Source organism: Beta vulgaris, chromosome 4 (assembly GCF_026745355.1).
Source record: "Beta vulgaris subsp. vulgaris cultivar EL10 chromosome 4, EL10.2, whole genome shotgun sequence".
Taxonomy (NCBI): Eukaryota; Viridiplantae; Streptophyta; class Magnoliopsida; order Caryophyllales; family Amaranthaceae; genus Beta; species Beta vulgaris.
This window is the reverse complement of record NC_079205.1, coordinates 52451736-52464490: the sequence shown is the minus strand read 5'-3', so window position 1 is coordinate 52464490 and position 12755 is coordinate 52451736. Positions and strand designations below refer to the sequence as shown.

The 12755-nt window shown below is 35.3% G+C and overlaps 1 protein-coding gene across 1 annotated transcript; it reads right to left on the bottom strand.

Annotated features, from left to right (window-relative positions):
• Positions 1-1561: 1561 nt before the first annotated feature.
• LOC104890845 (putative UDP-glucuronate:xylan alpha-glucuronosyltransferase 4) lies at positions 1562-5939 on the bottom strand. The gene is made up of 2 exons (XM_010676455.4): positions 5052-5939; positions 1562-2791 (listed from the first exon to the last, which is right to left on the bottom strand). The coding sequence occupies exons 1-2, from the start codon at positions 5857-5859 to the stop codon at positions 1842-1844; spliced, it is 1758 nt and encodes a 585-aa protein (XP_010674757.1). The 5' UTR covers positions 5860-5939; the 3' UTR covers positions 1562-1841.
• Between the last annotated feature and the right edge of the window lie 6816 nt (positions 5940-12755).

Below are 12755 nucleotides of genomic sequence, written 5' to 3'. Positions count from 1 at the left end.
ACCAAGCTAAGGAGAATGAAACGTGATCTGACGGTTAATAAAACCAAGCGAAATCGGACGGTCAAGATTGGATGTTTTCAGTTTTCAGCCTAAGAGTGGTTTTCACAAGATCCACTTCCCAATCTTATATCCTTATAAAAAGAAACTTAAAATAATCAGGAAAATTTGTCAAAAAATACCTTTTACGAGTTCAGTTTTGCGAAAAAAAAACCCTTATAGGGGCATTTTTTGCGAAAACAAACCAAAAAGTTAATTATTTTTGCAAAAGATAAAATCTAAGACCATTTTCCGGTGTTTACCCTTATCTTTCTGCCGTTGACCCTAGCAATTTTCCTTCTTCCTCCATAATCACCACCTAGCCACCACTACCAACACCTGCCGCTAGTGTTCCTGATTGTCTGTTGGTTGTTGCTCCGCAAAAGTATTGAGGTTGTTGAGGTTTGGGATTTGAAAATATTTTATTTATTGATATTGTACACAAGTTTAAATTATTTCCCGCTTTGGGGTTGTCCTTTTTTCAAAGGAAACTCTGCCGATTTTTCTAGTGAAATTTATTATAATAGAATCAGAGAATCAATGCTTGTTGTAATAGTTGATTTGAATTGAATAGACTTGGGAATTGAGTTCCACACACTCTCCGATATAGTTCGGTGAGATGGTAATAGTACGGATTAGCTCGACCAAGGTCTCTTCTGATGTGCTTAATCTGCTATAAGTTGGTCGTAAAAACTCGAGTTGTTACAACACATCATCATTGAAGGAGACAATCTCATGGTCATCAATTTAGTCAAAGGCGCTTGAGACTCCCCTTGGCAAATTTCACACATCATACTGGACATCCACACTCTTCTACAACAATTCTCTTCTTGGGAAATCTGCCACATCTTTCAAGAGGCAAACAGGACAGCAGACTGGATTGCTAATGTCAATCATTTAGTAGATTCTCAGTTCTTAATAGAATATTGTACACATTCTACTCTACATAATATCCTTGTAACAGATAAGGTAGGAGCTTCCCTCGTGCGGAGGGTCTCTTAACCTTTTTTTTCTTACCTTTATAAAACAAATTGACTTTGATGGAAAAGAAAAGGTCAAAGAGGTTCCTTCATAAACAAAATGATTTCTAAGTTTGGCAAAACTATTTACAAACACAACAAAGAAAAATGGTAACACAACGTAACAACCTATAAATCACCGCTTCTTTTGCAAAAAGAATTCAAATGACGTGAAATAAATGTCAAAATGACATGAGAGTCATGTCATTATTTGTATTTAAGTCATTCTTGTTGGAGTTTATGTCATTATGCATGTTACAAAATTAGTTATGGTGTAACATATACCCAAGACATTCTCAAATGGTAAAGCTACTCTTTTCAGGAATATATCTTCCCCAAAACAAAACCTCTCTAAACTTTGAACATAAATTATCAAAAAGAAAATAAAAAAGTTCCAACTTCATAGAAACCTCATCTCAAGAAAGTAATATTAAGATGGGGCCGGGGACACTATAATATGGCACATAGCAATACCCTTTGTAATTTCTATTTACACTTTACAAAGTCTTTTTGTATTCCCTCTTGCAATCAAGAGAGCGTTTTTACAATATGTGCTCTTAAAACTTATAGTGAAATTAAAGATAATACTGAGGAAGCAATGTAGTTAACATCTCCCTCCTTAAAGTGGATTGTTTTTCCTCTTTCTAACTAGTGTATTAAGCTGCATATAAACTACTATTTGTGATAGAAAAAAATCATCATAAAAATCTAAATTCACAAAAAGAAAAAGACTAACAACAAGTGGGAAATGAGGATCATATGCATGAACATAATCCACATCTCAAATTAAAGAGACTCCATTAAATCATATTGTCTAGGATCCTTAAGCTCAATCTTCCAATGTCCATCAGAAAGATCTGCCTTTTGAGCATTTGCTTTTCTATTGCGAACACCTCTATCCTGCCTCCTTGTCATCCCACAATATTTTTGCAACTTATTAGGCATTGCATCATACACTTGCCACCACCTTGCATGTGCATCATCACTTGCAAAGAGATGATAATCTTGTCTATCCCAATTACAATCATAATCTCTATAACATAGCCATGGCTTTGTCCCTAGGAAATGGACCGTGTATCGATCCTCAGGAACTAGCCTATCTCCACCTTCTTTGTCAAAAAACTTCAAGAAGTTTATCTTAAGTGTTAGCCTATGCCACCATGTTAAGACTTCATTCAAATACCCTTGATCACCACCATTGTAGGACTTAAGGGTGTAACGCTTACTCATAAGATTGTCGAAGAAGCACTCGGATGGTTCTAGGAGCATGATTCCGGAGTTAAAGAGCCAATTGTCATTAGGTGCAGCCGAGAGTTGTGGGAATTCGAAAAAATGATCAATGTTGTGAAGTACAATGAAATCAGAATCGATAAACATGAGTTTGTCATACTCGGTTAATTGCCATATCCTAAGCTTGCTATAATTCCACTTGTTATAGGCATCAATCTTGGCACTAGGACTCTTGATTCGATCAATTCGCTTAATCTTCCAACCCGCGGCTTGAAGGCCTAAGATTGAATGATAGGAAATGGTGTGGTCCGCGAGGAGAATTAGGTCCTTGGTGGTGTTAGTTTGGAGAATGCTTTGTGCTAGAGCTATGGCTCCACAAACATAGTCTTCGGATGAGTGAAGGACCGTTACATAGGCTTCTTTACGTGTATAAGTGCTTGGTGATCTTGTCAAAAGTTGAAGTTCATGAGGTAATTCATTTGTGTTGGCTTGCAATTGTCTACTACCTGTGCATGTTAATTAACATAACCATAAGTAAGTTGGTGAAAATCCAAGGACCCTTGGGTCCAATGGTATCGCTTCTTATCTATCCCACATGGGAGACCAAGGTTCGAATCTTGGTGGAAGCAAATTTCAATATTGTTGGGGAGGGGGGAGGAGGGTTGGGGATTGTTGGGCCTCTAGGTGAGTGGCCCTGTGCGAGGGCAGCCCAGAGGTAATTCATCTTACCACGAGTCCCCGAATGGGGACCAAAAAAAAAGAGTAAGTTGGTGAAAATATTGATATAGCTAGTAATACCAAAATTGTTAAATCATTCATGTATAAAGTAAAGTGTTTAGAAACCCAAAAAAAAAAAACTACATCAATTTTAGATCTTGTAATTTTTGGTTGGTGGGATCGAAGAATATAATTAAGAGACTTTTTCTAGGTGAGTTTTATATAATTGTTATGAGTTCTTACGCCAATGATTTAAATAAAAGTTGAAGTACAATAGCTCCAAATTGATATGGTCTTTTCATATCTTTTGGTAAACTATGTTTAGTTTATTTAATAGGAGTTTGGTATGGTCGAATCTGTAGCAAGCATATAACAAGTAAGCCAGACAATGACTTTCAAGCCAAAAATGTTCTTTTAGTCATAAACCGTGCATGCACACATAACCCTAACCACATCTTACAATTAACATAATGGCCGGCTAGCTAATTTATGACATTGAACATTTCTTGATATTATTTATAATAAATTTATAGTGGAAGAGACTATCTATAGTTGAGATCATTGTATAATAAGTAAAAGCTGAGATCTTTTAAATTAAATTAATCATAGTTGAGACTCATAATTATTATCTATATAAATATATTAAAAGGCGTTCTTAAACAAATAATTGTGTCATGTGGCGCTCTTCCTAGAGAGTTTCAGTTCATGTAATCTATGTACATTAAAAAAAATTAGAAATGCATAGTACAGGTTTTGATCCATGACCTCAAGTTCATATACTAAAGTTTTAACCACTATACCAAGTTGTATTTAGTGTTATCATTTTAAAGTATACAATTGATAAATTTGAAATTTTTTCTTACTCGGGGCATAACACGGACCTAATAGCTAATTTTATGTAGATAAGTGCATGGATTTGAGGCAAAGTGTATTCCATTATTGATATAGCTAGACATTTGTTTTTGTCTAAGCCTTGAACATTTAGCAACATTACTAATTATTACTACGATGGATGAAGGATATAATTCACAAATTTGGAAACGATCCTACGATGAAGTGAACAAATACGTTCTCTTGCAAAACGAGACTGAATAAACCAATAATATGGCTTAATTAATTTATAAACACTTTGCTTAGTCTTTCTTCAAGAACTAACAAATTTTATTTTTAGATGCACTTATAATAATGTATTAAGAAAAAAGCATCTTATATAATAAACAATATTTAGGTCCTTGTCTAATTGTAAAGACAAATACTAATTGTCATGTGTCATGAAAAACAAGTTATTCATATTTCAATTATTTAAAAAAAAAAAAAATTGTCAAAATACTTCATTGATGCTCTAAAAGTCAATCTTGAGGGCTTGAAAATTAATTTTGTTTTCCTATCCATAACCCATAGGGAGTGGTAATTAGATGAGTCATATTGACAAATTGTGGATAATCAACACAATATGTTCTTAGATTAATTTTAGAATTTGGTATACTCCTCTTTTGTGAAATATATAAGGAACTCTAGGTTTTCAAGTTTTCTGTCTATCAAAATTTTCAGTTAAAAGTTTGATAAATATTATTCAAAAATAATTTCAAATATCAATCTATAAAAAAATTGAAAGTCATGGCAAATTCTCTCAAAAATTATGACGTCTTAAAATTTGAATTGGAACCTAGCTATGTTACTCACACCGATTGAGTGTCTACTCGGATACGGGTATCCAAGTGTCCAAAGCGGCTATTTCGTAAAAAAAAAAAAGTCAAGTTTTTGGTTTAAAATGAAGTATCCAACTAAAGTGTCGTGGCGAAACGACACGACAACCCGTTTTTGATGTAAATGAAGGTGTCGGAGTAATACTGGAACCCAGATCATCATGAATCCTGAGAGTTTTAAAGGCATCAAGATTCAACTATTCACCCAAACTATAACCACTAAACATACTTGTATAATCTCACACCAAAAAGAAGAAAAACAAACATGCATGCTACCAAAAATGAAAAACCAACAATCCACCTGACTCAAGAAAGTGGCAAAATATACTAAATAAAACCTCACCTGAATTTCCAACATAAGGATGAGCAAGGGCACAACTTCCCACAGGCATCCTAATCATCTCCTTTAACTTTTCTACATTAGGCTTATACACCCAATAATCCCCTTTATGCCATACCAAATCATCACACCTAAATAACTCCATCATAGGCTCACATTTTGCAATAAACACAGCATAAACATCCTTATTCTCTTGGCTAATTCCATTCTCTACAACAAGACGAGCAGTTGCCAAGCTTATTTGCAACCTATCCACATCTCTCATTCCTGCTTTCCTAACATTCCCATGAATATCTATTTCTTCCTCAACTTCCTTGCATGGCAACTGAGCCACCACCACATCTAGCCCAGAGTACTTCCCTGGCTCTGGCATAGGGATCTCTGGGCACGAACCTCGAGGTTTCGTCTCATCTACCCACTCTGGGAAGAGATCTTCCCAGGTGATATTAGATGAGACTACTGACTCAAAATTTATGATTACAGACTCTGCAGTCCCACCTAGTTTCAGGTGGGACTCTTCTTGATCCTCGAAGTTCACCAAACCTATCTTAAGGGTTTCATGAGGCCATAAATGGGTCTCATGAATGACCTTAAGCCATCTAGGAGGTTTGATTTTGTTTGGGTTAAAGAAAGTGGGATGAGTTTGAAGATGAACAACATCATCAAGATGTTGAGGATTGGGAAAGAATGCGCTACTGAGGAAGAGGAGAGGGAAGAAGATGATGAAGAGAAGGAATAAAATTATGAATCTTCGTTTTGAACTAGTACTAATGGAAGGAGTTGTAGGTTGACCTAGCTTGGTGAAAGCCATTTCAAGATGAAATATGGATGGATTTCTCTTTGGCACGTATAGTTTAGGATTAGCTAGAAAGCTAGTTTCTAACTACTTATATGTGTAGTCAAGTGTTTTTTATTTCTTTTTCTAATGTATGTACTTTTATAGGAACATAGTAGGGTATACTCCTTTCGGTCTTTATTAATTTACCTCTTTCTTTTACACAGTATTTTAGAAGAAATAATATTGTGGGTCATAGAAAAAAAAAGGTATTATTTTATATTAAAGTTGAATATATATGTTATGAAACATTAGTGGTTCCATTCCGAAAATAGAAACAAAAGGAAGAGGTAAACAAATAAGAGATACTCCCTCTGTTTTTTTTTATCATTCCTACTTTGACTTTGCACGTTTGCCAATTCACGTTTTAAAACTTAAATATCTTTCATTATATATTAGTAAAAATTATAACGATTGAATATTAATAAAGTACTAATTGAGACGAATCAAACAAGACCCCACATGACTTTGTTTTTTCTTATAAATTGAGAACATTTGAGAAGATTCTCTCTATACATGAATAGTGTCAAGATTCTAAGTGAGAAAGATAAAAAAAAACAGAGGGAGTAATGAGTATCTCAAAAAGAAACATGGATAAACTAATAAACATCAGAGGAGTAGAATGGTGTATGCAAGTTTATGGCTTGATATATCGTGGTATAGTGACATTGTGCACGGCTGCACGTTGTTTACGCTAGTAGTTGAAGGTTTTTATTTATTTGAAAATAGTTTTACTAAAAGCAGGTGAATAAGATAATGAAAATTTATATATTATTTGAGGTGATTTTTTTAATTGAAAGTATCCACAACAACCTCCAACTGATTAGTGAAAGGGAGATATGAACCCCCCTAATCAAGATATGATCGATTAATTTTTGTTCTATTCCTATATCTTAAGTCTACATTCCAAGGGTTTGACCACACACATAGAGGTTATACCAAAAAAACCGCGTTTTAATAATATTTGCGGAAGTAATGATTAACATGAATTTTTTTTTTTTTTTTTGAGGGGAAAATGATTAACATGAATTAGCAAAAGTTATTAGCAATGTTTTATAAAGGAAGGAACAAAATTATATTTATTTATTTCCCTTTTAATTTGACATTAGATTATTTATGCAACGATTAGGCATTTTCCCTCTCTATTTTATGTCAAATTGTTGCAAATAATAAGAAACGGGGGTAGTATAATAAATTAGGAATTTTTGAATTGTTGACTTTTTTTGTAATGCTTTTTTATTATCTTTTTTTACTTTTTTAAGTAATAGGTAGCTCCTTTTTCTATTTTTACTTTTTTATTTTCTAATTAAAGTAAGTAGTTACTTCTTCTTTTTTTTTTCTTTTTTTTGGTGTCCTACCCCTATTGACACATAGAATAAAGATGAATTATGATGTAGCTTATGTTTAGTTGAAATTAGCAGAAATTTATTGTACGATTTTTTCACAAGGTACCCCTGAGGTTTCACGAAATACACCAGGTACCCTCGTTATTTCGGAAATGCACCAAATAAATACCCTTGTGATTTGCATAAAATGCACCAAGTACCCTTACTGACTAACAGCGTTAAGTTTCCGTTAACTTTATTTATCATTTTGTCATTATTAACCCCTAATCCTAAACCCTAACCCGGCCTAAACTCTAACCCTAAACCCTAACTGTAATATTAACCCCTTAACCCTCCCCGACCACCCTACCACCCAGCCCTCCTCCCCCACCCCAACATTCATCCCCTCCTGCCCTACCCCCCGCAGCAGCCCCCCTCGTCCCCCACAACCCCAGTCCCTAGCAGCCCCCTCCTCCCCCACCCCCGCCGCATCCCCTCCTCACCCACCCCCATCATCCTAGTCCCCAATTAACAGCCCTCTCCTCCCCCACCCCCGCCGCATCCCCTCCTCCCCCACCCCACCCCCGCAGTCGCCCCCACCTCCTCCAACTCTGTATTCCCCCATCCCCATAAAAAATACACCATCAGACCCGCAACAATTAAAGAGAAAGAAAAAGTGATTGGGGGTCGTTGGTTGAAATCGACAGGGTGGGGAATTCGACAGAGATCGACGAGGGTGGGGGGGGGGAATTCGACGGGATGGGGGAACTGGGGTGGGGGCTGCTGCGAGGGGTGGAGGAACGGGGTGGGGCTGCTACGGGGGTAGGGTGGGGAAATCGACGGGGGAGGGGCTGTGGGGTGGGGTGGGGGTCGTGGGTTGCTGCGGGGGGTGGGAAACGAGGGTGGGGGCTGTTGCGGGGGTGGCGTGGGGAAATCAATGGGGGGTTGCGGGAGTGGGGTAGGGTGGTGAGATGTTGTAGGGGTGGGGGTTGGGGAAGGGAGGTGGTAGTGGGGTTAGGGTTTGAAGTTAGGGAGTTAAGGTTAGGTTAGGGTTTGAAGTTAGGGGTTAGTTTTAGGGTAGGGTTAGAAGTTAGAGTTTAGTTAGTTAATTAGGGTTAATTAGGGTTTCATTAGGATTAGAGGGGTTAATTAACCCTAAAAGCTAACGAAAACTTAATATTGTTAGTCAGTAAGGGTACTTGGTGCATTTTATGCAAATTACAAGGGAATTTGGTGCGTTTTCGAAACAACGAGCGGATACCTGGTGCATTTCGTGAAACCTCAGGGATACCGGCCTGGTAAAAAAACCGTTTATTGTATAATTAAGAATTCCCTCTTAGTTTTCATTAAAATAAATAAATGAGAAATTTACTCAAACTTGAATTTAAAAGTTCCACGCACTTAAAGTTTATATGACTCTATACAAAAATAATTTCAACTTATCCAAGTAATTTCATAATTAAGTTTATCAAACTTTCTTCAAATCAGTTCAAATATAAGTAAGTCATTAACATATAGACAAATTATCATTCCTTTATTGTTGTCATTAATTTTTTTATGCGCAAATTGTTCCAACTAGTTTACCTATAGTCATTACTCAGAGACAATTACATCAACAAAGTTTTTTATTGACATCGCAAAAATTTGCATTAATTAAGAAATGAAATTATATTACAACCTAACACTATCACAACTTAACATGAAACAGAGCACCAACAAACACTAAGGAGAGCTTCACTGGCTCTTAAATATATATGCTACTAATAAAACCAACTTAGCTTGTTGATCTTGTCCAAATGAACCTTAGCTTGGGCGATTTGTGGTGGGTTTTGGTTATTTGTCTTGGAGAAAAAAGACTTGATATAAAGAGAGGGAGCCTATCGAGATGTTAAACCCATCTAACCACATTTCATCTTGTAGAATCCTATGTTCACAAGATAGTAAATTCCAAGGTCTTTGAGCATAAATGTAATCATGTGGTTTTATTGATTGAACTAACCAAGAAGTCACATCCTTTGGTGACTTCTGACCTTGCTGCGAACGTTTCCAAATTTTTGTCTTGTAAGGCTGAAACTTGAAATGCATGGAGGTTGGAACTTGTCCCAAATCAAATTGGAGGGTCTCCCACAAGATGTATTTTTAAGTGTGATGACTCCAAACATCATCACATGAACTTGGGGCAAATTATATTAATTAATTAATTCACCCAGCTTTTGGATCCGAAGATCCAACCCTACAATCCTAAAACCAAAATAACGAACCACAACAGATTTAAGTTAGTTCTAATCAAACTTGATACCGCCTCTTATCTCACCCAACACTCGGACTCATAGAGATACAAGAACTAACAAAGATTTGATGTTGTTGCTTTGATTCTTCATTACGCACATACAAATATTGAATTGAACATCATCTTTTTTGTCCTCTTATAATAATATCTTCGGTTGTTTTATAAACACCCCTCCTTCAATTTACTACTTTTATATTTAAGAGTGTGTGCTCTTCAACTAAACTCATCTCAACTGAACATATGAAATCCAATTAGCCTTTGGTTATTTAACATTATCTTTGCACTTGATTGAACCTCATCAACCTTAATTAATTAAACATGCTCAACCTAAAGGTGAAGATAGTGAATCCTAAAATGTAAATCACAAGATGACTAATCGTCACAAACATACAAGAGCAATCAATAATGGTGATTAGCATATGTATCAAAATAAATGATGCCAAAAACTTGTTTAAAGCCTTCAATCACAAGCCTTGCATTACACTTTTCAAAGATTCTATTAATTTTCTTCATTTTTAAAACTGACTTACAATTATCAAGCAATTAGGGGTATTCACAAGTCTAAAATTGAACCACACTGAACCCAAATCATCGTATTAGAACACCAAAAATTTTATTGTTGGTGGGCTGAGAATCAGAACGAAACAATTCCAATCAAGACCGATCCATGCTTAAATTCTCATGTCGAATCTAGGCTTGAATTCTCAAATCCAATCCCGTTTGTAGGTATTTTGTTAGAATTTATGTTGTAAAAGACCATATCTAAAAAATTCTCTTCCAAGTGCTTATACTAGCCACTAAAACATCCATAAAGTCGAACACTGAAGAAATAAAGACTGGAAATTTGAAGTAATGTTTTTTTTTCAAAGAGTTATTGAGCTTTAAGATAAATAAACAAAAAAAAAGTTTAAAAAATAATTAATTCTCCGACTTGGCTACATATGGCCTTTCATGTAAATCATAACGATCAATAACTAGCTAGCGTCAATTAAACATTTACAATTGGAGAAAAAAAATACAAAGTATATTAGCTAGGAGAAAATCAAATATATATATTTGAAGATGGAAGGAAGATGAATTAAATCTCAACAAAATAAATGAAGATAATGAATGAAGACTCAAAACCAAATAAATACTCATGTGACTTTCACTTAAAGAATATATTGTATATTTTATCGAGTTTTTTTATTAAAAAAAAAATCAACACACTATTCTTTTTGTAATAAAACGTTCATGCAACTTTCACTTTAAAAAAATCGCTAAATGACATGAAATTCTTGTTGTTTTAATAATTAATGAATGAACAGGTTACGTTAAATCAGTTTATCATCATCTTTAAAATTTTCGGTGTTACTTTAATTATAACTAGATGTTCTATATGCAAAATCTAATTTATAATGAATGACTTATGAGTTTTGAGTCATTTCCAGTGTCTTCAATAGTAGATTTGTTTATCAATTGGGGTTGGTGTGAGTGGTTAATGGTGAATCGTTTCTTAATCAAGGTCTCGGATTCGAGTCTTAGGTATGGAAAAAAACTTAATTGAAAGAGATGTTGCCTTTCAAGATACTCATGCACATTCACGTGAAAGCAAGCCCGGCTAATGAGGTGTTCAACCTGTTCTACAGAACAGGGCCTCTTGTTTTCTGGGGCCCCAAAATGGAGGGGGAAAAAAAAACTGCAAATGATTCAACTAGTTTCCAATTTTTAAGTAAACTTTTGAAAACTCCGCTCTTCAATTTCATGTTAGTCCTGCACATTTACCAAATATTAATTGCTTTCATCTCAGTGTCCAAAAATAACTCCCTTTGAATGATTCAACTAGAGGTTGTGTGTATATTGTTTGGGGAAATGAAAAAACTCCAGTAATGCTCTTTAATTACTATTGTTATCCATAATTTAAAGAACCACTAAATTAAATTACTTCATTCTAACTCTCTAGTTTCAGAAAATGTCCCTAATAAGGAGATAAGGATGTTTGTTTAATGGGAGAGCTTAATTCCAGTATATAAAGCCACTTGCTTTGCTGCTAGACAAAGAAGATGAAGATATTATATACATTTTGCAGGATGGTTTCACTTTAGCTAGAGAGAGAAGAAAGTATATCATTAAAAATCTAACTTCCATAAATCCATAGGTAAGTAAATTAAGTTCCTTATTTTGTAATTTAATTTAGTGGTTCTATTTGCATCTTCCAATATCCAAAATCTGTCCCATCAAACTTCTCAATTCTAATTTTGAATCCTCCATTGTTAATTATTCTAGATCTAGACAATAATCAAACCTAGCTCTGATACCAATTGTAAGTTCTATTTACTATCAATCTAGAAATAATTGCAAACAATAATAGAATATCAAATAATAAAGCAGGAAAGAACACACCAGAAATTTTACGTGGAAACCCAAGAACTGGGAGAGAAACCACGAATCTGCACTAGGAATCGATGAATATTCAAGAAAGATTACAAAAAAGCGCTCAAGAACTCTCTCTATAGCTTTTTCTCTCTCTAATCTGTGAATAATGATGAATAATCCATTAATCGTAATTAGGGCACCTATTTATACCCTCATTATGAAAAACCGGAAAAATAATGCGTCGCACTTTTCCCCGCAAAACCGCGAGTCGCGGAACTGGCCGCGAGTTGCGGTGCCTGACGCGAGTCGCGGTTCTGGCCGCGAGTCGCGGTTCTGGCCGCGAGTCGCGGTTCTGGCCGCGAGTCGCGGTCAGCTCTCGCAGTTTTGCCAGTTCTGCGTAAATCAGTCATAACTTCCTCGTTTCTCACCGGAATTGGACATATGACCTATCATTGAAAAGCTCTCGGAACAAGCTATCACCTCCAATTTGAATCACCTCAAAATCATATATAGATTGAAAGATATGTGCGTTCAAAGTCAGCCTTATGTCCCAAATGACATTTTTCTTCTACGCAACCGCATCTCCACACACATACACCTCCATGAGCTTCATATCATGCCATATACCCAACACGATCTCCAAACCATCATATTATTATTTTTTATTAGTAACTGATAACATCTGCAACATAAGGAAGACTTAAATAACATATTTGAGTATGGAGGTATTATCACTAGTCTAAACAAAAACTAATAAGAATAGTAGAGGAAAATAGAATCAGATAAAATAAATTGACAAAAATTTAGAAGTTTGCAAATTAATAACTATCATCAATGTTAAAAGGCATACGCACCTAAGGATTGCATCTACCAACTCCATATATCCGCCTAAGATTAGATAA

Excerpts from the sequence above, each read along its gene's own strand:
- LOC104890845 (XM_010676455.4), bottom strand. The coding sequence starts at position 5,859 with ATGGCTTTCACCAAGCTAGGTCAACCTACAACTCCTTCCATTAGTACT. Across the intron at positions 2,792-5,051 it reads TCCTTATGTTGGAAATTCAG|GTAGTAGACAATTGCAAGCC; the intron begins GTGAGGTTTTAT and ends TAACATGCACAG.